This window comes from Hesperophylax consimilis, chromosome 28 (assembly GCF_061612785.1).
Source record: "Hesperophylax consimilis isolate HC1 chromosome 28, BYU_Hcon_1.0, whole genome shotgun sequence".
NCBI classification, from domain to species: domain Eukaryota; kingdom Metazoa; phylum Arthropoda; class Insecta; order Trichoptera; family Limnephilidae; genus Hesperophylax; species Hesperophylax consimilis.
This window is the reverse complement of record NC_142863.1, coordinates 23413474-23437391: the sequence shown is the minus strand read 5'-3', so window position 1 is coordinate 23437391 and position 23918 is coordinate 23413474. Positions and strand designations below refer to the sequence as shown.

At 36.7% G+C, this 23918-nt stretch overlaps 1 protein-coding gene across 1 annotated transcript in view; it reads left to right on the top strand.

Moving 5' to 3' along the window:
- The window catches only part of Hasp (Hig-anchoring scaffold protein), a 74408-nt gene extending 52247 nt beyond the window's left edge, over positions 1 to 22161 (top strand). Inside the window, exons 10-31 of the mRNA XM_089648906.1 lie at positions 82 to 219; positions 877 to 988; positions 1102 to 1271; positions 3090 to 3181; positions 3263 to 3375; positions 3552 to 4613; positions 5354 to 5583; positions 5692 to 5805; positions 6653 to 6797; positions 8241 to 8320; positions 8803 to 8988; positions 10614 to 10740; positions 14089 to 14264; positions 14625 to 14772; positions 15119 to 15237; positions 15460 to 15619; positions 15939 to 16090; positions 16456 to 16629; positions 17056 to 17247; positions 17516 to 17686; positions 18039 to 18183; positions 18270 to 22161. Coding sequence (XP_089505032.1) covers positions 82 to 219; positions 877 to 988; positions 1102 to 1271; positions 3090 to 3181; positions 3263 to 3375; positions 3552 to 4613; positions 5354 to 5583; positions 5692 to 5805; positions 6653 to 6797; positions 8241 to 8320; positions 8803 to 8988; positions 10614 to 10740; positions 14089 to 14264; positions 14625 to 14772; positions 15119 to 15237; positions 15460 to 15619; positions 15939 to 16090; positions 16456 to 16629; positions 17056 to 17247; positions 17516 to 17686; positions 18039 to 18183; positions 18270 to 19506 — 5243 coding nt within the window. The 3' untranslated portion in view covers positions 19507 to 22161. The remainder of the gene's footprint in view (positions 1 to 81; positions 220 to 876; positions 989 to 1101; positions 1272 to 3089; positions 3182 to 3262; positions 3376 to 3551; positions 4614 to 5353; positions 5584 to 5691; positions 5806 to 6652; positions 6798 to 8240; positions 8321 to 8802; positions 8989 to 10613; positions 10741 to 14088; positions 14265 to 14624; positions 14773 to 15118; positions 15238 to 15459; positions 15620 to 15938; positions 16091 to 16455; positions 16630 to 17055; positions 17248 to 17515; positions 17687 to 18038; positions 18184 to 18269) is intronic.
- The last annotated feature ends 1757 nt before the right edge of the window (positions 22162 to 23918 follow it).

Here is a 23918-nt window from a genome sequence, read left to right as displayed (position 1 = left end):
GACTGTACCTAAAACTAATATGACTGTACCAGGCCAAAGCCATATCTCAATTATGTACAGTAATGAACTCTTCTCTTTCAGCTCCCTGCGTTGTTCCGCACGTTACTCAGGGAAGAGTAATCTTGGTACCGAGCAACGTTTCACAGGACACTAACGAAACCATTCCATCTTCTGCACCCACCACACAAATTATAGGCTCTTCGACTATGGTTCACCACGGTAAATATGCTGTACAACCTAATTTTGCCTCTAATCTATACACGATTATTATAGCAGATTATTTAATAGTGAACAGCTGCTAATCCTGTACAAATCTCAAGTACACCTCTCGAATTTGGGAGCCACCTCTGAGCTGGAGCCCCACAATACTTGATAACCCTACTTGATTCGGTTGACTTTAAAAGAGGGCGGTGTGTATGATTGACAATCCATTGTTAACAGACCTATTGTCATCTCTAATGCACAGACGCAATGTAGGTATGTCCTACAGGTATTTTAATGGAGCCTGCTCTAAGGAGCTAGCAGCATTGATTCCCGGCGCACCGGTGCACATGTGTGAAACACGACAGACACGAACCGAACACCCATTTTCAGATGATGTTGGCTTCAGGAGAATGGGTCGTTTCTTCGATCTTTGTTTTTGTGTAATTTGGCTCGTCTGTGGAACAAGTTACCGTCATCTGATTTTCAAGACCCGCATTGATAAATTCCTTTCTATAGCCCCTACATTAATCCACCACACAACGCTGCCCAACGACAGCGCGGTGACATTGTTTCACTGTCTTTTACAGTGTAAATACAGTGGTGCTCTTGTGAGGTGTCGCATAAAAAATTAAAATTATAATACAATATATTATATTACAATGTTTCTTACAGGTGAGGCTCTGATTGTTCTATGCGAAAAAAACTATGAGTTCCTTTCAAATAATCCAGCAGTCACTTGTAATAATGGAACTTGGACGCAAATTCCAAAATGCCAACCTGCCAGGTAAATTATATAGTAGAGAATACTTTTGTTATAATGTCTTCACTTCTGTCAAGTGCTTATATACCTGTCAAGTACTTATACCTGTCATAAGCACTTAAATATCCTTTTTGCAGGTGTAAAAGGCTTCCTAAGCCACCGAAAAATGGGATGGTGATAGCCCCAAAGACTGAGCACGGTATGAGAGCGAGGTTTCATTGTAAAGACGGCTTTTCATTAAGAGGTCCTGAACTCTTGCTCTGCTCTTTTGGAAACTGGACTGGAGAAATGCCCATCTGTCAGGAAGGTAATGGTTCTTCCCTTTTTTTTGCACCTATGGAGACATCTTAAAACTACATAAAATAAATATCCTAACATAAATCTACACACTCTAATGACATCTGTGGAGCGATATTGAAACTACAAGTATTTGCCAAAACCACTCATCTTAAACTATTGTTGATATTGTAGTTGTTACCACAACTTGTTCAAGATGCCACATGGCAGAACAAATGTTCTAGCACAAAATTCTAAAATAGTTAAACTTTTTGTATACCTATCTTTCCAAAAAAAAAGAATCAATTTACATAAAGAAGAGTGTCTGTGGTGGGAGGACGGACGGCGTGGATATAATTTTTATACGAATCTGCAAGTTTAATCGGAGATTGATGAAATTTTACACACTGGACCTTCAAAACAAGAGGAAGATAGTTGTCTATAGGAGATTTTGAAAAAAAAATACCCTCTTCCCCTTTTTGAACCCCTTAAAGTAAAATCTTTTTAAAAAATTTCATCTTCTAGATGAAATTTTCCACACTTGACTTTCAAAATAAAAAGAAGGTCACTGTCTACATCTGATTACAAAAATCTCTGTGTAAAGCACAGTTTTATTCCGAGATTTATGAAATTTCGCACACTTGACCTTAACCTTTCCTTATCTGTGGTGTGTATTTACTACACATTGCTTCTAATAACTTTAATAACTCTATAAATATAATAAATTCTGGGTTCAGATTTTGGGTATTCCTCTGTTATACATTTATGCACTGAATTAAAAAATAAAATTTTACATAGTTTTCAAATTCAATTAAAAATCAAAGATTTTTTTTAAAATTGGAAACAAATACACCAATACAATCAACCATATGACACTGCTACGCGAAGAGTGTGCGAGGAAATGACACGCTATTGATGTCCCGCTTTAGTTCACTATGCGGGAACATGAGAAATCCACACGCCCACAGTTGTATTTAGACCATCGAGTTATTAAAGTTATTAGAAGCAATGTGTAGTAAATACACACCACAGATAAGGAAAGGTTAACAACTTACTTGACAGTCCTGCTATCGTTGCCACTATTAAATTCCATGCGCCGACTAGGAATATAAGACAAAATATAACATTCTTCTGCAATACATACACAACCAACTATCAGACACACTAACTGACCAATGGGATGCATGATCTGGGCAACAAGTATGGGGGTACTATTGATATATTTATTGACTCTGTTTATAGAACTAAGCGCATTCTATACCAGCACTTTGTTGAGTCCTACAAATTAGAGTAGCGTTGGTAATGTATGTAGTTAATGATTTGTCTTATATGTAGTATTGTTCTAGTCTCTATAATATTTTATGTTACTGTTGCATGTTTTACTAATATTATTTTATATTCATTAGCTTTATTTTTTTGTAAAATTTTCGATGGCTTGATAGATACATTCTATTTTAAAATGCATATAATAGCCCAGCTGGGCGTAAAATCTAATAAAATAAAATAAAATGTCAAAAACATTGTTTCCATTTAAAAAGAAAGAAATTTGTTGCATTGTGAATTTGAAATATGAGATCGACAAATATGACGTTTAATAAATAGGTCCCAATGGTCAAGTTGGTTAAGACGCCTGTCAGACAAGAGATCCTGGGTTCGATTCCTAGTTATCTGAGTGACAGTTATTTTTTTATTTTTCCGTGTCTTGTTCTGTTTCATGTTTCGTTTAGATTTATTAGTATTATTTTCTTCCTCGATGATGATATTATCTGTCGTACAATAATTTAAATAAAATATCTCATGGAGTGACTTATATCTTGGCTTTCCAATCCATTTTTACAAATTTTTTCAGTGTACTGCCCATTCCCCGGATACATTGACCACGGAAAAGTTCTTTTGGTCGGAAACATGGGACTCTACGATTACAGACCTTATGTCAGAAAGGTATAGATCACAAAAAGTAATTACTGGTAACTGTTTATTATTAAGTTTATTGAATTTTACACTGTTGGTAATGAATTTCAGGTGGTGAATAACAAACAGATAATGTATGACTGTGATAAGGGCTATGTTTTATTGGAAGGCCCTCCCGGTGCAACTTGTATCGGAGGACAATGGAGTCCAAGAGAACTTCCTAGGTAAGAAATAAGTAGGTACTTGTGTTATTCTGATATGAACCACCCTCTTGGAAATATTCACTTGTGCATTGCAAACCGCCCAATTCAGCAATATCCAATTCCACCTTAAGGCAATCACTGCAACTTGCAAAGGTGCCAACACTTCTGATTTTTCCATCACTTTGCTTTATTTCTAGCTGTGTTCCTGGTCAACATCCCAGACTTCGGTGGAGCAGAAGAAGAAGGTCAATAGAGATGAACAAGAGAAGGTTTAGACGGTCTCTTTATATGAGAAAATACTATCATGAGCTAAGGAAGAGAGCAGTACAAATATCCCACCATGAAGAGCTACTGAGACACTTAGATTTGCACAATCAACTAACTGGACAATCCATCACTCAGCATATCGCCTTTAGTTTGAACAATGGTCAAAGCTTACGAGAGAAAAGACAAACAGTTCAAGTGAAACCAGATTGGGCAAGTGATCATTTGTCACTTAATGAAGAATTCAGAAATCTAGCCCCCACACACTTAAGAAGAAAAAGAGACACAACAAACAATTTGAGTTACAATGAGAATGAAATCGAGTGGTCCAATAACAAAATGTATCAGGGTATCAGAAAAAGAATGGTAGAACTTCAAAGACCGTATTATAATAATGCCAGAAGAACTCGTGGGTATAATTTTTTTGGGTTGCGCCCAAGGGCCAGAAAAGATACCAAAATTAGAAATCAGGAACCCAAAATCAACACAGAAGTGTATGACCAACAAGATCAAAACTGGACATTTTTAAACAACAGATTTAAGACCATTGTAATGAATGAAATGAAGGACTTTGAAGCTCGGAATGAGCTGGAGTTTGGTCAAAGCAACGCCATTGAGAAAGATGAATCAAATGAACCCAAGGATATATCTAAAAGGGATGTGAGTGGTTTGACCCACTCTTTTATTGCCAAAAAGATTGACGAAATGAAACGGGAATGGAAAGAAGACATGGCCAAAAAATCTGAAAAAAGTAAAACCTCCGAAAATTTTCATTTAAACTCGGAGTTGAAAATAGATCCGAAACCTGACCTACAGAAAATTAAGCTTCAAATGGAAAATGTAGCTAAGAAAAATAACAGAACATTGTCTATTGTCAGCAGAGGAAAGTTTAAAGGTCTTCCAAAGATTTCTACCGAAGATATGATCAAAAGAATGAAGAGGACGAGCAGAAAAACGGAGAAACTCAATCAGACTACGGCTAGCGTGCCAAAAAGGTAACAATTACTTTTAATAATAACCATCTTCAAATACAGTTGAGCCTGTTTTTCCTTCTCCATGAATAATGTTCTCCAGTGGCATCGGTCCATAGTCATTCTTCTCAAGTCCTCAAACCTTTCTTTCTTGCTTCAATCTTCTTTCACACTGTCTGATCTCCTTTTCCCCGTACACCCCCTTGCTTGCTTTTACTGGGACACCCTGTTGCACACGATTTTCGATGTCCTGTTATCTGCGTTCTTTCCCGTTTCCAGCACCTCATTGCAGACTTTTGGGTTTTCAATTAGATACCCGAGTTCATGATGCTTCTTCAGTATGGTCTCACTACACCTTTTTAAGGATTGATTTAAACAGTCAAACGATGGCTACCCATATTTAGGTCTCGTCGCTCTATTCCTTGAGCAATGGCTCCTTAAATTTAGGTAGATAATTTTTTATAATTTATTTCGAAATTCCCGCAAACAGCTCAATTATAAAACTTAAATATATGGGATAAACAATGACATGTAGATTGATTCATTAGCTTAAAACCACAGTAAGCAGTGTATATGTTTCCATATTAATATTTGGAGATATGATTTTTTGGATGAGTGTGGTCAAATTCAATACCAAATGCCCGAAATCTCCATCGTTCAAGGCATTTATTTTGTAAATAGCCCATCGCTCGAGTAGTTTAAAAATGCTTGATAACAAGTAACTTGTACCTTTTATAACAAATTTGTTTATTTCTTTCTGATAGCAACAAAGACAAGTTACGCCAGCCGCCATCTCCCGGTCCAAAGCAGACTTCCGAAGATCCTCGATCATCCCCAAGTCCTGCGGAAGCGGCACCCTCTGGTCGCGGCGGGGGGAGGGGTGGCGGTGGGGGAGGTAGGGTGAAGGGGCCCTGCGAACCCATCACCAGTGAACCTTACGTCAATGTGGAGATTGTCAAGTATGGCAGGGAACCGAACGTCACTTATAGCTCGGGTCAGTGAAATCTAAATTAACTCGACCGAAATCTATTATTTCAATATTTATTAACCTAAAAACCTTTTACAAAATTATTACAATACTAATTCTTTATTTTTTGATCAGGTACGGTAGTACGAGTTGCCTGTGGAAAGGGTTATGATTTAAATCTGGGTTACAATGCGACAGCCAAATGCGTCCGAGGAAGATGGAAGCCTATGAAACCACTGTGCGAGATTCGTAAGTACATATTCTGTTATGTATATTGGCAATCTATGATGGTAATCTATGATGACAATCTATGATGTCAATCTTGTTGTCGATGACAATGCGTTCTATCAACTTTTGTTTGACATCACAGCAGTTAATATACGAAATAAATGCTGGTACTACCCAATTGGGATTTAGTGCGGTCGTTAGTCGTTGTCTCCGGTCCCTGGGGAGGAAGGTTCAATCCTCAGTCAAACAAAAAAAAAAATCACATTTTTTAAATACAATTAATGAAAATAGAAGTATTATGGTAAAAAAACCTAGTTTTTTTTTTGTTTTTGTACACAACGGCAATAAATTTTTTTTAGAACTACCAAAGAATATATACCAAACATCTAATAATGGTGCACAACAATATGTTAACTTAAAACAATAAGCATGTACGACAACATTAACAATAACAAAAGACAATAATTGTGTCAAATGAAGTCAAGTTAAAACTAAAAATTCCGAAAATTTTGTGAAGTTCCGGGGCTTTCGCTGAATATGTTCGGAATCTTGCCACTACAGTGGATGTTATACATAGTCATCATATTCACACAAGAGGTTGGGAGAAAGTTCACTTGGTTCTTTGGAAAGGAATATGGAAAGTTTCGAATAAATTGATGCATGGAAGATAGTACATAGACCTATAAATAGCCCGAGTGCTCATGGAGCTGTCAGTATAAACAATATTAATAATAATTCTTCTGCTCTGCACACTGAATAAATAAACCGATAGAAATGTGTTTTGGGCATGTCTGGTGCGCCCGAAATAAAGTTAATTTTCCCGTTCTTCAAGTGAAATTGATTGATTTAACTTATGCATTTGTTTCAGTGCCTTGTCACATCCCTGTGACAGAGAACGGAGTCTTTATCTTGGCCGGAGCAGACGGCGCTCTTGCTGACAGTGAAGATGTCTTGCTCAATGATACCAGTGAGGTCTTGAATGGACAAGTAGTCCAGTTCTCTTGTGAAGTTGGGTAAGCTATTTTATTCACATCCAATGACATTACAAATATATTGACACGTTATTGTTTCACAAAAAATGGCATTTAAAACACTTACGTTTCCAGTAAATTCTTAATTTGAATGTGTGACAAAGATGGACATTCAAAGAATATATTTGAAAGAACGAAACAGATATAGGACCGGGCAGCGTTTAGTACTTAAAAGTTGCTTCGAATACTACATACTACTTCACAGGTGTGATTGAGATGACGATGCATACACTAAGAGGAGTACCGGACACTGTATGAGACGACCTACTGCCAGTAGGTTGTGCTTCTTAAACTCAAAGTGAAATGACAGAAAACTGCGCTATACAAATACTATGTTATTATTATTTTGAGTTACTAGGTTCTCATTTTCTCTAATGGCGTTTAAAATATTCTGAAAACAATCGAAATAATTGTATTATTGATAATAATATGTTATTTGTGTTTATTTACGAATGATATGTTATTCCTTAACCTTTTGAACGCGTTAATTTGCTCCGTTTTATCTATACCCGTACGCGGTACATATTTTCAAATACCTATACACGCAATTAAATGTCAAATTATAGCATTCTGGCATGATTTATTGGACTATTTAGACAGAACAGATTATTCTCCACAATATGAAAACAAATCCTCGTGTGTCAACACTCTTAGATGTTTATAAAAACAAAAACATAAAATTTCATACAAAGACGTACCGTATCTTTTGAATGTGGTCCCGCCATTCACTCGGCGTGTGTGTACTTAGGTGATAGACACAAGTGGGACACCATGATCCATCCATGGTCACTTATCATTTTTGGTTATGAAAAGTTGTGAATGACATACTAGTACTAACGCCATCCGTTGACAAAAATGTAAACTAAAGGACTAAAAGGCGCGAAGAGGCGCACTTGATTATCGATCTTTTTTTATGAAATACGATTTTATTTTTGAGAAATTCTTGTAGATGTCAGCATCGTGATAGTTCTACGAATGTCCAAGTGAGCAAGAAATACATTTATGACGAAAGAGCGCTGGAATATCGGCCGTCAAAGTTTCCGTATCAACTGTTGATACAGCCGCGTGTGAGTATAGACTTTTTGCCGTAACAACAGTTGATACGGCCGCGTGCAAAGAGTTAACTATTACTAGTATTTGCCGTGAAATGACAACACTTTTCCATTACAAATGAGGGCATTTTGCACTCATTTACGTATTTGGTTTGAGTTAGCATACAACCTCATGTGACGCGTAACAATTTAGTGCTAAATGGAAAGTACGGCAATTACCGTATCTTTTGTTTGCCACTTTGAGATCTCTGCGACATATCTATAATTTTGTAATATCATTGCATATATAAAGTCGTTTCTGTTTTCTCTTTAGCTTAATTCATTTATATCTTGATCATAGTTTTCAATCTGTAATGTTTTTTTTCTATTGTAGATACAATGTGCAAGGAGCGAGTAATTTGAGATGTTGGCACGGTGATTGGGCAGTTACAAGTATGCCCGAGTGCATTCCAGGTAATATTAACTGGTGTATATATTATTTAATTAACTGGTGTATATATTATTTAATTAACTGGGTAATATATAATTTTCTATAGTAATTATTATGGGGAAGTCATACGCTTGGTGCAAAATTCAATGCGTGTGAAGAACGATCACTTCAGTAAGTAGTATTCCATTGCGCATTTGTAATGCAATGAACGTAGGAATCCTGAGTTGGTGGCAAAAGACATATACCGATGATGCATGACATAATCACTGGTTAAAAAATAACCATTGTCTTTTATATTGAACTTGACAATCAGTTACATTTTGACATAGATAATGACAGTGCTGTTAGGATTTTCAATGGATCATAATTTGGCCGAGAAACACATAAGAAATGTCGTTTATAAGAAATTGATGCCCAACTTACGGCCATATATTTTTTAATTAAAAGAAACTAAAAACTAAACCAGTTCTTATAAAGCTTCTAAATTAATGATTGGTCTTGTCAGCACCTTGCGAACTGCCGACAGTCCAGCATGCGGTATACTCCGCCGGCTACAGAGCTGGTCTGACTACCGCTCACGGCTCCTCGGTGTCCATCCACTGCGAGAGAGGCTATTCCCCTCCGGCGGTACTACAGTGCACTCTGGGGGACATCAGAATGAGGCCTTCTGAACCATGCCAGTCTATTGAAGGTAAGAAATACATTTATAATATTTAACCCATCAGTCTAGGTTTACAGAACAGCTCATATGGTTTCATAGAAATCATTATGTCTCCCTTACTGTCATAGTGAAAAATATGATCTAAACTGTGTTAGAAAGGGAAAACACTACGCTTTATATTCAAATCTAAAAGTTAACCACAGAAGATTTAAAATGTGAACCTCTGTGAAACCAAAGATTCCGTCCGCAATTGAGAAAAAAATTTGAAATTATATGAATTTTTCATAAATTATTTTTATATGAAACAACAAAAAAGTGAAGTGAAAGTAATATTTAAAAAATATTTTTCTAAAAAAGTGGTTTTTTCTTTCGTTATCTTTAATTTGAGTTCACTGATTAGACATAAAAACGTAAGAAGAGAAATTTTTAAAACTTTTTTATAATTAAAATTGTTTGTTTATTTCTGACAATAAAATTTAAAAGCTTATTTCCTTACCTTTCAAAAATAGTTTTTAGTTTTCGGATTCATTAAGAATTATACCATTTATTTAAATTTTATTGCAAAGCGGAATTACACTCTGACATTGTCTTTAAGAAATATCATAGTCAATATGCCAGAGGCCTGAGGGGTCAATGTGGAAGATATCGAATCGGAGGTTGGCTATCATCGGAGTAGTCTTCACGCTGCAGCCTGGAACATCTCTGTGGAACTGGACTCATGACTCATGACAATCATAGATTATAAAGATAGATTACAAAGCCAAGAAATGTGGAATAATCATTGAGAATAGTTTGTGTCATGGATGGGCTCAGAGATGATGTGCGGTGGCTATGGCTATATTGAAAGATAATAACAATAATAATAAAGTAGATGGAATACACAAAAGTCGGAAAATCATTCTACAGCCATGCTGTGTTTGCACAAGAATAAGTCATAAACTTTTTGTTGTTGTTTATAATTCTATGTCGTCTTTGGGGATGCTGTGTGGAGGGTCTCTAGGCGGAGAGGAAGGAGTGAACATGGGTCTTGAAGAGATTCTTGTTGTAGGGGGGAGGAAACATGTACGCCAGCAAATCATTCTAAAGCCAAGCTGTTGAACTCAATAGCGAGTGAACGAGAGAGAGTAACAACCCATTCTTATGTGACCGTGTCAATGTCAACCGTGTACAAATGTTGGGCGAGTGTTTGGCTTGTTTCCCCAATTTGCACCGGTGCCGAATGGATCAATGATGCTAGTTCCTCGGAACATCTTCCATTGAAATACAGGACAGCATTACCACATGAAGCATGTGCTCTAAAGTTAAAATAAGGAAATCTATCGACGGACCGCCTGTTTCTGCACAGATTCAAGTATTTTGAGGCTCCAGACTGGAGGTGGCTGCCAAATTCAATAGTGGGGTGCACTTGCAAAGTATACAGGTTCAGTAATTGTATCTGCGGGGAAACAAACACTCGTTACAAATCAAAATACCGGGAAAACAAAGACAGCATTCCTACGTCCTTTTAGAACATGTTCTTGAGATTGCAATGCTGTTTTTTTACGATAGGGAAATCTATCCATTTTCAAGAGTTGTTTTTCTGGTAGGTCTCCATATGTATTAATTATTTTGAGATTTCTAGGTTATGTTATTCATCATTTATGTTCCCTGGATAGGAAACATCTCCAACATCCGCGAAGGTCAAGACTTCAGAGGAGGCTCAGACATTGTGAGAGAAGACTTTGATGAACTGGAGTACCCCACTTCTTCTTCAACTGGGACTGACTGCGGCCCACCTGCAAGGTAAATTACTTGATTGTATCTGCACCCACCTTCATCAGCTGTCATTATTGTCATTAATCTATTCCTTTATCACCGTCTTGTTCTTCCCTTTATTCGGGTTGGTGTTGGTTGGTTCCCATCTCTTCGACAAGGCACTTCCAGGGGATCCAGCACTGTCAAATCGATAACTTAACAACATCAGGTCGATAGGCCTAACTGACGACGATTTTATATTAATTTTACAAGCATGGTTGTGCTCGTTAGGCTCGTCAATCAAACCAATATTGACAATGACATATTTTATTGAAAGTGGCATTGTCTATGGTTCGACATTCCTAAACATCAAACGGCTACGTTCATACAAATAAATGTGTCGAATTGAAATACACTCACTTTAACTACATTGGCAGTCCGCATGTACATTTTGACAGTAAAAAGGAAGGTAATGGGTCAATGCGGTTTTAGCCATGACCGTGATTTTCTGAATTCCATTTCTCCAACCTTGAATGGATTCAATCGATCGCGAATACAACATCTTTTAATTTGACCAGAATTTTGATTAACTAACAACATTGCGAAAAAAGTTGGGTATATTGACAGTTAACCAAAACTCAGTGACAGACAAGATGTCGTCTTAAATTAGGCAGCTTTCGTCTACTGGCTGTCAGAGTACCATATATCGATTGATGATTGTGTTTACACATACCGCCTAACGCCGCCTTATAACCATAGATAACGAATCAGGTCAATATCGTATTATTGATGGGTTTTATCGATCAACCATGCTAGAAATCCCGGCATCCCTATTCCGTGCTACTTCAACGATCTCTGTCTATTGCGGCCCCAGCTTCTCCCAGCACAGCCTTTGGAGTTACTCCCCACAACTTTGTCTGAGGTTGCATACTGGATTGCAATTCTCTCTTATGTTTATAAAAACATCACAAAATTGTTATTATAATATTCTATGGAGTATATGCCTAAATTAAAAAAAGGGTTCTGAGAATATACAATCCTTTCCATTGTGCCTGAAATGAATTAAATTGAAACTAACATAGTATGTATTCTAAAATAAATATGCAAAGCAATCTGGTGGATGAAATTGAATTGTCTTAGCAGAAATTTAGCCGTGGCACAAACTTTATTTATTTTGGAACATAGTTCCAGAAATTACAACTTTTTACTATTGCCATTCATTTCTTGAGTGCTCATGGAGTGAGTTGTTTTCTACATTTGAAGAATAAGTGATTTTATAAATGTTCAGCTTGAATAAAACTCTTATTTTCTGATGCATTGTGCTTTTGTTAGTGTCTGTTTTTTGTTGCTTTTAACATTATGTTGACGCAATGTTGCTTTAGATATTGTGTGATGGTACGTAGGAATGTCCCTGCTCTATTTAAAACAATCAGGGTCAATTATTTTTATTTACACAATCATTTGTCTTGGTGTGACCTTTTGATTACGACTATTTTCTTAAATATTTTTTCACAATTCTTCAACGAAACTCTTTTTTCAGATTTTCGATTTACTTTTCTAAATTTGTTGTTTTTGCAAAATATTGCAATTAAAAAGTCACTGCAAGAGCTTTTGTACTCAATGTGTCAAGTAACACTTTAAAAATCTACAATTATTCGCTTCTTTTGCAATCACAACCTATTTAAATTAATTGGCTAGCAGCATTCATAGTGCTTCAAAAATTTTGATGTTTTCATGATATTTTTTGATAAAACCTATTTTGTGTTTTGATGGACTACAGATGAAAGATGTCTCTATTTCATTTTCAAAGAAACTCATTTCATTATACAGTTTTGTGAAAACGTTGCATATATTTATTCTGTCGTGATCATTTAAAATAAAAGATTTAACCAAGGTATCGATAACGATCCTTGTGGAACTCCGAATTTTATTAGATTTTAATTGTCTAATCAACTTGCTAGTATATTTTTACTTGGAAATAGTTATAATGAGCATCTTTCATTGATGAAGTCGTATCATGATGAAGAACTAGTATGAAGATAGTTGCAAAACGTTGGTTGTTTGATTGCTTTCCGTGGCCGGGTCAGTCTAAAGGGCAGCCAATCGTTCCGCAACGCTAAACCCTGGTAAGGTCACTCACGTGTCACGCTTTCTTTAATACTAATAGCCCTACTTTCTTTGAATACCACTACTTTTCTTGGCACTTCTATTTTATGGCAAACTTCACAAAGCACCAGCTGAAGGTGTGTTTGATTGATTTGACAATTTGATCTCCTTGCACTTTTATTTATATAATCTTTATCGAATTAATATTATCTCCAACGTATCTATTTCTAACCATTTTCTTCATTCTTCACTATCTTTTCTTGGCACCTCTGATTCACTAAGCATCAGCTTATTGTGGGTGATTTGCTCTTGCATCCGTCTTGCACATTTATTTATTTTATCTGATCATTTTCATTCTCATTATTATTTCATCTACCTTCACGATTTCGGTTTCTGTACCTTTCATATCTTTATAACATTATTATTCTGTCTATTATAACATCATGATCATATTACCATTCTTTTTCATTGTTAATTGCCACATTTCATCTTTGATCAATTTGAATAATAAATTTATCTTCCTTTTGCACAAATCACTACTGCACCGTACAGATATTTTCAAGTTATAATACTACTTAATTAATTATGATAAATTGGTGTTTCATTGCAGAAATCTACTTCCATAACTTGCCATGCCATCGAATGTTTCACAACCTCATAATCTTCATTAATTCCATTCAATCACTTTTGAGAGAAGTAGGTTACCTTGACGGTGAGTCGCCAGGGTTCATGACGTTGTTGTGTTTTCGCATAGATTTAGATGGGTTAAAATGTTTCTTTTGCCTATAAACTTAAGAATTTTGAGCACTTGGGATGTTTATTTACGTAGCACACTTTATGATTAGACAAATTATAATTTTGGCTCTGACGTTTTGTTACCTTTTATTTTGTGAATTTGTTTTTAGTTTCATAATTTTTATCTCTTTATTCAGAATTTTGTGAATATTATTAGGAATTAAGTTGTTTTTGGCTGCTTCTTTGTTAGTATTAAGTTTGGTGGTAGCTTTTATTGTTTCAAGAATATCTTCTCTCTTAGTTCATGGATTATTATTTTTAAATTACAAAGATTGGAATAAGTCGAAGTTTTTAATCGTTTCGCATGGACTTTGATTTTTGGCTTTAGATTTGTGTTTTATGTAGTGAGAGCTTGCCTCTGTGTACATAAATATTTTTGTCAATGCACTTTTGTATTTTATGTATTTGAACGGCTGTCACAGTTATGAATATATTTTTACAAAATTTCTTGGATGGGATTTGCATTGTTAAATAATCCATTGTTCGATCGTCTAGGGTCCAGGGAACATTGATCTACCGAGATGGCTCTCCATCCAGTGGAACTTCTCACCAGCGATACCCTCACGGAACGGAGGTTACCTTCAGGTGCATCGCAGCCATAATGGGGGAGAAGTCTACCTGGAAGATAGTGTGCGACTCTGGGAAGTGGGTCGGCAAAAGTGTCTCTTGCGGTGAGCCATTTCTTCCACTCATTTCAAACACTGCTTTGATTGTTTTACTAATTTTTTTTAAAGTCCTAACAGACTGGTGTTAATCTCCCTTTATGTAAACTTGGCTCAGATACCACGGGAGCCACGTTTTACTGCTTTTGTCGACTGCTATTTGGTTACTGTAAATGCAAAAAAGATGAGAGATATCACAATCACAAGTGCTCACAGAAGGCATGCAAACCATCTCCGTATCAACAATATCTATTATCTTTACCTGACACCTTTAAATTGTAGTTTGATAATACAATGTCCTCTTTTTCATTTATGTATTAAAGTTTTTCTTCTTCGTGTGTTAATAAAACCATAATATTTTCTTCCTAGAGGAGGAAGATGCGATCCCAGCGGGCCTGCTGGGTAACGCCACCTGCACATACAGGAATAACGAACCCAATGTGGTCTCTTTCTATAATGACCTGGAGATTAAGGAAGAAATTGTGGAGTTCCCTGCTGGGTCCTTGCTGATTTCAAGGTAATGTCATTAAAGACTTTTAAAAACAGCCAATACATTTATAGTGTTTCATAAATATCTCTTGCTTTAAATTTTCTATCTATAATACTGTATTCTTCTTCTTCATAGTTCTCATAGTCTTCTTCATTCTGTCATAATTCCTTCACCTTTTCAAGGTATAGATTTTACCAGTTGCTACTCTGACTTAGGTTAGGTGAGGTTCGCTTTTCACATTTTTTTCACGCTCTTCCAAAAACATTAACAAAAACATTCCGTCTTAATAAATTACTGTTCCAATCGAGTTTTATTAGACTCGGTCTGATTGGTTATGTGAAGTATCTTGTTCTCATAATACGTAATTTTCTAGGTGTGTGGACATTGGAAAATATGCCATGATCGGCCCCAACACCAGACACTGTATGGGAGGGGAATGGGATGGTCCAAAACCTTCCTGCTTCGGACTCAATCAGGAGAATGATTATGCTAGTAAGTTATGATTCATATTCTTCTTTGTTAATGTTTATAGTTTCCGTAATTATAACGTATCAGCCGATATAACTAGTATATAATGCTCGCTTCATCGCTACATCGCTCGTATCCTTTCGTTTACACTCTACTCAACTACCAGAATTTGACCAAATGACTTCTTCCATAGATTTGAGATACTGGAACAATTAATAACAATGATTTCTGTTTCCTTTTTTCCAGTGGAAAAGCCCCCGACAGTACTGTTTCGTCACCAGCTGGGCCCCATAGCTCAGAGCAATGATGGGAGACTGATTGTCTACCCAGGAACCATTCTACATATGGAGTGTCTCTGGATGAGAAAGTTCGGGAACCCCAAGTGGAACGTCAGTCATGAATACAGGTGAGCTACCTGTTATGTAAAGATGTTTCTATAAAATCTGATTATTTTTCACTGTAGACCTGTAAAAATAATTTAATTCTCCTGATTGTATGCATTCCTTTTCTTGTTGCAAACTTGAATCAAGAAAGCTCCAACATACTGGCTAAAGATTTCCACCGCCCATTAAAACTTTTGAAATTTATTCTCCCATTAAAGTGGACATTGTTTGAACAACTGCTATAAAAATTCACTTTTCTGGTCTCCAGGGAGTCGCGAGTCATAGAGCAGTGAGCATCAGTTATATTTTGACAATAATTTTAATCTTTGTATGTTACTTTAGGAAATACCCCGAGGGCTGGTCCAATGATCCCGGGCGGGACAGTGGCCTGGAGTACCGCATCAGTATCTTCCACGCCACCCAGGACGACTCTGGCGTCTTCACCTGCATCACCCCAGCCAGGCAGTACCATGCCGTGGATATTGTTGTTGAAGGTATGTTAACAGCCAATTCATACCAGGAGGGCCATTAGTAAAACTAAAAATAAGAGTGGTCCCAGAACGGTACCCTGCGGTACTACTGAAGTGGTTCTGCTTTCTTCTACTTGCTTATGCAGGAGGGTGGCGCCATTTGGTCCTAAGAGGGTGGCACATGTGATCCTAAGGATAATACTGTTGTTCCGGAGATGGTTTGCATTGCTTCCATAAGCACTCAGATCATTGGTTCATGTTTCACCTTATTCCATTGACTGACCTATGATTGTTATTGAATGTTTGGAAATGTCTCCTGGTTCAGCAATAGTTTTTCTGCTGGTATAATCCATATTTTGTCCACTAACAACCACTGAATTTTTTTCTAGCCGTTCACTGCCCTCCCCTTCCAATGCGCCGGGGCCTCATCTCCAGCAGTCAGTCCACCAAGATGTCAGCGGAGGTGGCTTTCTCTTGCGCTAATGGCAACTCACTCATAGGTGCTCATAAGTTGTACTGTTTACCCAGTGGAAACTGGAGTGCGCCACTTCCACTGTGCGAGAGTAAGTACAGTTCTTTATCACCATGTTTTAATCTCTACCCTTTTTTTCTGTTCGTGTGCATGAACTATTTTATCCATTATCTTTCCATTTTTTTCTTCTAACACGGAATACACTTCTTTTATGTATGTTATTACCACCTCCAGCTCCTGGCCATTAATTTACAGTCCTCAGATCTATCTATTTTATGTCAATTTTCTTTCATACAGTCAGTCCTGTTTTTTCAGCCATCATCATCATCACGGCGCTAAATCCCAGGGTGGGATTTGGCCTCCTCCACAAAAAAATGATATCCAATGGCTGCGGTCCTTCGCCAGTCGCCTTCGTCCTCCGTCCTTCCCATCCTGCTACAATCCTCCCACACACAGTTTATCCACCTCGTTATGATAATATTATCTCATAACTGAACAAAAAAATTTTTCATTTCAGGCGTAGAATGTGGCGAAGTTCCCATACCAGCCGGCACCTCTATGCAGTCTCGCCCTCGCGTATCCATCGTGTCACGCGGCGTGGGTGGGCGTGCGGCCTTCAGCTGTGCTGGTGGCTGGGGCCTGCGGGGGCCCTCTGAGACCGTGTGCTCGCCCAGCGGAGAGTGGGTGCCGGCGCCACCCTCCTGCGTAGGCAAGTAGAAAAAAGCAGTACCACTTCAGGCATTCCCCCGGTACTGCCCTGTGACTACTCTTGTTTTTATTTTAATTAATAGTAAACACACAATCAGTAACATAGTTTAAACACAAAATTCTCTACACATTAGACAGTGTGGCATGTTTAGTTTCACTTTCATGTATGTGGATTTGCGTCATCATCCCAAAGTACCTACCGTTATTCAAGATTCTTCCTTCTGTATATATGGTCAAATTAAAAGATTTATTCTAATATATCTTTGCAGAAGTATCTTGTCCTGCACCTCAACCGCCTGTGAATGGATATCTCCTGGGCAAGGCTCCATTCCGGGCGGGAGACGTTGTCCAGTTCAACTGTAACCCGGCGCATATGATGCAGGGTCAGCCCATAGTCGCCTGCCAGGACAATGCCCGCTGGAGTGGAGAGACACCCAAATGTGAGTTATTGCTCTAACAATAATAATTTTTCATTGAGCCATCTTGTTGATGATTGTGGAGACTGTTTGGTAGGACATGTTGCAATGATGGAAGATAGCTGACCGTAAAAAAGGCTTCTCTACAATATGCCTGCAGGGTGAATGAGTTTTATGAGCCCTTATCATAGAAGACTAGAGGGTGTGTAGACAATAGTTTCAAAGAGGCGGCCAGGACTCTCCAAGCAATGTAGCACCAATAATGATGATGGTAGCTTGTGCACTATTGTGGTAATGGACAGATAAATAAACACTGTTCTGATCTTTGATTTATTTAGTTTTGCACCCAAAGACTTGACTATTTGATTGTTTCCAGGTATCCAAGCATGTTCCTACCCTGGCACCACCATATCTGGAAGAATGTCTTCTGTGAAGTTCTACTATAAGATTGGAGAGACTATCAGCTTTACTTGCGAGTCTGGCCTCGTTCTCAGGGGCACTCCAATGCTGCGTTGTTTGCGGTAAGCTAGCCATTAGCCCGATATCTGCTTCATTTGCTATGTTATGTCTTTTCTTACATTGTGTAATGTTTTCATAAATGTTTCAGCAATGGCAAGTGGTCCAATGCCATTCCAATCTGCTCCCGAGATCCAATCGGCAATGATACCTTCATCGGAGCCAATGACTCCGACCAGCTGGCTATGCTCAATGACGATCCTCTCGCCTACTTCAACTCCTCGGACCTGGTCATCCGTTCCTCAACACCTACCTTCATCACATCAGACAAGTCCAAAACAATATTTTTAAAGGCAACTTCGATATCGAAACTGGTCAGAGATACAACTCAGAACTCTAAATTAATAAAAGAAACAATTCTGAAATCCAGTTTAGTGAAAGATCCGCCTTCGCAATCTAGATTAGTTCAAGAATCAACGGCTAAATCGAAATTGTTTGCAAAAGACATGGCTTTAAACTCAAGACTGGCAAAAGATACAACTGTCAACTCCAGATTGGTCAAAGATACAACTTCAAACTCTAAGTTAGTAAGTCATAAGTTAACAGAGAAATATTCCGATGTCTTATCGACAAAATCAAGTAAGTTTTATGCACAGTATACTCCGAGTACAAGCTATGTTAAAACGACTCCTAAAAATTTAAATGAGCGATACTCGAAAACAATGAAACCTTTTCCTTTATTACTAGCCACATCTGTAAATAAGCCAAAATCAACTTTAGCAACTGATTTTGAATCAAAATTTCCTGCAACACCATATTTAGCGAGTGAATTTGTTAGGAATATCGACGCCGCGAACATTGTAGATGACCAACCTAAAGAATTAGATATAACGTCTAAATATCATAGTTTGGAAGACACTCAAATCCACAGAACTATGCCAACACTTTTGACTTTAAAATATGACAGAAAGTTGTACAGAACTGATCCGACTCCAAGATTTGTAACAAAATCAGACGTAACAGTAAAAAATAATGAAGGAAAAGATGTATCTGATTTAAAAAAAAATGAGTCAGTTACTAAAAGTCAAATTAAAAGATCTGTTAAAAGTGGAACAGTAGTACCAACTGCCGTAATTGAAGAAACTTTACATGCAGAACTCTTTCCTGTTAAGGTGGATCGTAATTTAGAAGAAAATCACTATAATAATGAATCACCGCAAAAAGTCATTGTTACACGGTCTTCGATAAAGAAGGACTTATCCAGCATGTTCAAGGAGGACTTAACATCGACTACCAAACAAACCAAAGTAGAGGACAGTCCAGTGGAAGTTGCCAGAAGAGAAATGTTGAAGAATTTGAACTACAGAAAAAAGACAAAGAACAGATAGGCAATATTTGCTTATCTCTGTGTTTATTTAAAAATAGTGATTCTTTTCTGTTTGTTTTACAATCAAAGATTTATACTTCATGCAAAATATTGAAGGACTTGATCCTGGATTCATTGTCAAGAACGCATTCATGTGAATTATAACACAGATGATGATTGCTTGATTTTGTTACGTCCTTTAATGTTTAGCGTCGAGTACCAGTCCTTTGTATTATGATATATCACGGGGTGATTACTACTTCGCCCATAGTGTGGTTTTATGTGTAACTCGAAAACTCTGATTTTGGAGATATCTAGTTGTAGTATTTACCCCTCGATATTAAATGTGTAAAATTAAATGTGAGGTGCCAATTAAGATGCTCAAGTGTTTATCATATTATATGTATTTACTACTGTTATTGAAAGCCAAAATGTCATCGCCTGTCTTTTCTGATTTTTTAATCCAATTCCTCGTCTTCAGTTAATTTTAACAACTAGGATCACTGTTGTATTGCACGAAGTGTTCCGAGTTATTGATAATTATGTCTTATTATAATAACGTGTCAATAGATTTGCCCCTTTTAGATGTAATTGTTCAACTTGTTCTTCAAAATATTCTCATCATTACGAAAGTTTGGTGATCTAATGTCTAGTCCACAAAAATTATTTTTCTTTTTCTTTGCCATCACCAACCTCCTTGCGTTCAGCTTTGAACATTATCTTCCCTTAATTATGCTCGATTTTTGGAAACTCACCTGTCCAAAATCAGCATTTCGTCTGTGACTCCCACAAAGGTTGGTTATCGTCAGGGCAATCTTCACTGCACTGCGGCCCAGAACAACTGTGAGGAACAGAACCCGTACTACTCGCATAGATAACAAAGCCATGAAGTACAGCTTCATCTTCCTCTGGATTATCTTAAATTTTTCATTCCTCATAATATACAAAGATGGTACAATCATTTTACAATTCTTGGTCATTCGATAAGAACTTACACATTCATTGTGACTAAATTTGCTAAAATTTGCTTAATTTTACTGGTCGATACCAACACGGACGATCGATAAAACTCTATATCAATGCGATATTGACTAAATCCGTCATCTATGGTTATTAGGCGGAATGTGCGAGCACAGTTAGCAATTGATAAAAAATATTCTGACAGCTGGTAGACAAAAGTGTCCTAATAATCATGGCCTTGGCTGTTATGGTTCAGTTAACTATCAATAACAGTCCAGTGTTCAGTTAACTTTTTGAATAAAATCATTCGTTATGGCTTATTAATAAACGGAGGCAGACTAACGAAGCTCGTAAAAAAATGTTAATCATTCTTTAAAATGATTGTGTTTGTTAGGAATGCGGTTCCACAGGCAATAACCGCCAGCGTTGCTATCGTTGTCAATATTGGCTTGCTATCGATACACCTAACGAGCGCAACCTTGGTCGAGAAATTGATATAAAATCGTCGTCAGTTAAGCATTTCTACCTGATATTGTTAAGTTATCAATTTGACCATGTTGTCGGACCCTTGGTTTTCTTTTACTAATAGAAGTCCTTAACATGATTAAATTATAATATTTCTGTTTTTCTAAAGGTGTTCCCCAAACTCTGATGTCCACATATGTTTAATCATATTATCTTGGTATTCTTCAAGTTCATCGTTAATTCAATATACTACACAGTTAGTACTTGTCCTAAGTTCACAGAGAAGTGTGGTCAAGTCTTCATTTTTGTTATTCGTTGGCACATCTCTATCGCGTTATAAATCTATATATTTTTTACAAGTGTTTTGTGTTTTACTGTTGATTGAAGTGTTTATTAAGTGTGATTTAAGTGTTTATTAAGCTAGTTGTACAGTATATAAAAGAATGCACAAAATAACAAAGATATTTACGTAAATAGATTTATCCAAATTGTATTTACAGTGTAAAAAGTTAGTCTTAATGTATGTTATGATTAAAAATGTGGCTATCTTTAATTTAAAATCGTAATAATTGTACTGTGTTAGAAGCTATGAGTTCTAAAATTTAGCTGATAAATAATAACTGCCATGTGTTGAATTATTATAGAAATTCATTCTGACAATATCGGTAGAATCCTGTGCAGCAAATGCTTTAGTAGGTACTCGCATTACATATACAGTTCTCTCTTTATATTCCCCTGCTGATTATCCGATAACTACTATAATCTGCCGCAATTTTACTAGTTCAAGGCCTAAAATCAAGCACTATAATTTGCGGTTATTCATATGTCAAATTATTGTGTACACCGACGTGTACACCGACGTGTGCACTGACGGGTTGGGTCTCGCAAGCGTAATACTAGGACAGGATAATATTGTACTGTCCCAGCTCCGGACATATTGTCATAGTGTGAACAGAAGTTCAGAAGACAGGCCAATAGGCCAAGACATTTTCCTAGAGATAGACAGGCAGGATATTTCCACAGAACAGTGTTTTACCTCCACCATCAAGCACTGCCACATTGTCCGCATCTGAACGCACACGGACAGGATAGTAGGTCAATAGCCAGTCGAATTTTTTCTACCGAAAATGTCGCATAAATGATACTTGGAAGATATTACTAAATTGATAACCATATAATATAGCGAACATGATTGCAAATAATATCATGAATCGCTCATGACGCACTTATCCATTGCAGTGTTCCGCGTTTGAACTACGTAGTTCAAACGCGGAACTTATGTAGTTTAAACGCGGAACACTGCAATGGATATGTGCGTCATGAGCGATTCATGATATTATTTGCAATCATGTTCGCTATATTATATGGTTATCAATTTAGTAATATCTTCCAAGTATCATTTATGAACTACGCTAGAATTGTTGTATTGTCCTGATCTGCGCCATCAAGGCTGTTCACGTAGCTGGGACAGGATAATATTGTATTGTCTTCTGTACTCATGTGATGTCGGCATAAAAATGACACCATAACTTTAAATCAAAAATTGAAATTTTACAAGAAATCGATAGCGGTGTTTGTTTGTTTTACGAAATATCTGTTTTAATTTTTAGCATATCTTGTACGTATGCACTATAATCCGCCGCCCTCACCAATAATTAGACACTTGCCTGGTTTTTGGGTTGCAGTATTAATAAGAGAAAACTGTATTCATTTAGTTTGAAAGAAGATGCCTCAAAGAAATCTGTGTTGAATTCATTGTTTTTAGAAAACCTTGGTACTTTAATGAGGGTGAAATAGCCATTTTGTTATATTGCTATTCTTGCTCTATTATTAAGTTTTTCAAATTTTATTACCAGCTAAAACCCAAAGATAATAATTTTTTATCCACTTTGACAGTCGTCCCATGGATCGGTAAAGAATCGACAATATGCGGAATACCCGGAGCACACCTATCAATATATTTGTATTGGGGCCTGCAAACAGAGCAAACGGGTTGGGGGCCGAGAGGGAGCGATGCGATGTCCTTCCCAGTGGGCGCTATTTATCGCATCACCGCCAATATCACATAACAAACTGCTAATTATAATTTTTACCAGTAAAATTTGTTTTGGTTTAAAATATTCTTAAGAATTTATTATTTAGAAGCATTAATAATATCACGAAAAATTCCACAACCTCGTTGTCACTTCGTGACTGACTTGATTCACAGTTGTTTGTTATTGTTTACATGTTTACACATCATTCGGCCGTCTTCTCAGTCTTTTGTCAAATTACAATTTGAATCAATATATTAAATTACCTGTTACAATAGTATCTGTTAGTCAATTTGACGATGATAAGATATTGACATTCAGGCGCTAAATGCAAAAACAGAAATCTGCAATACCGCTAGTTTATGGGGCTGCAAGCTACAAAATTATTACTTGATATCTGCCGTGTGCAGAGACCATGCAGCATTAATCGCACAACATTTCCTTCATCCTTACAGCACACATTTTATGTTATATTTTTACCTACCCGTGGGACGACAGCCTTGAGTTATTAGTAAAGTAAAATAAAAATGCTCAACAGATAATGTTGTAATGTTTTACCATTTCTTCAATAGATGTCTCTGTAAGATTTATACTTATAATACTTTATAACCGATTCTATGAAAAACATCAAATTACAATCCTCAATCTTTTATCCATTCTTAATAATATAATCATAATACAGATATATCATTTTCAAATGATCTTCTTCTAGAATATTCTTTGTTACCGACACATTATTTTAATTTTATTTTATATAACAGACGGTTGTACAAAACATTTTAATTTAAGGCAAAATTATTTGAGTTCTCTTTGCTCTATACCAATATACATGACTTCCCACTCTCTTTTTTTCCTCTTTCAACTTGTGAATTCATCTTTGTCCAAATGTTTCCTAATATAACATAGTTTTGGGTTCAATAATTAAGGCGAAGCACAACGATGTAGTGCAAAATCATCTGTTTTTGGTTTGAAAATT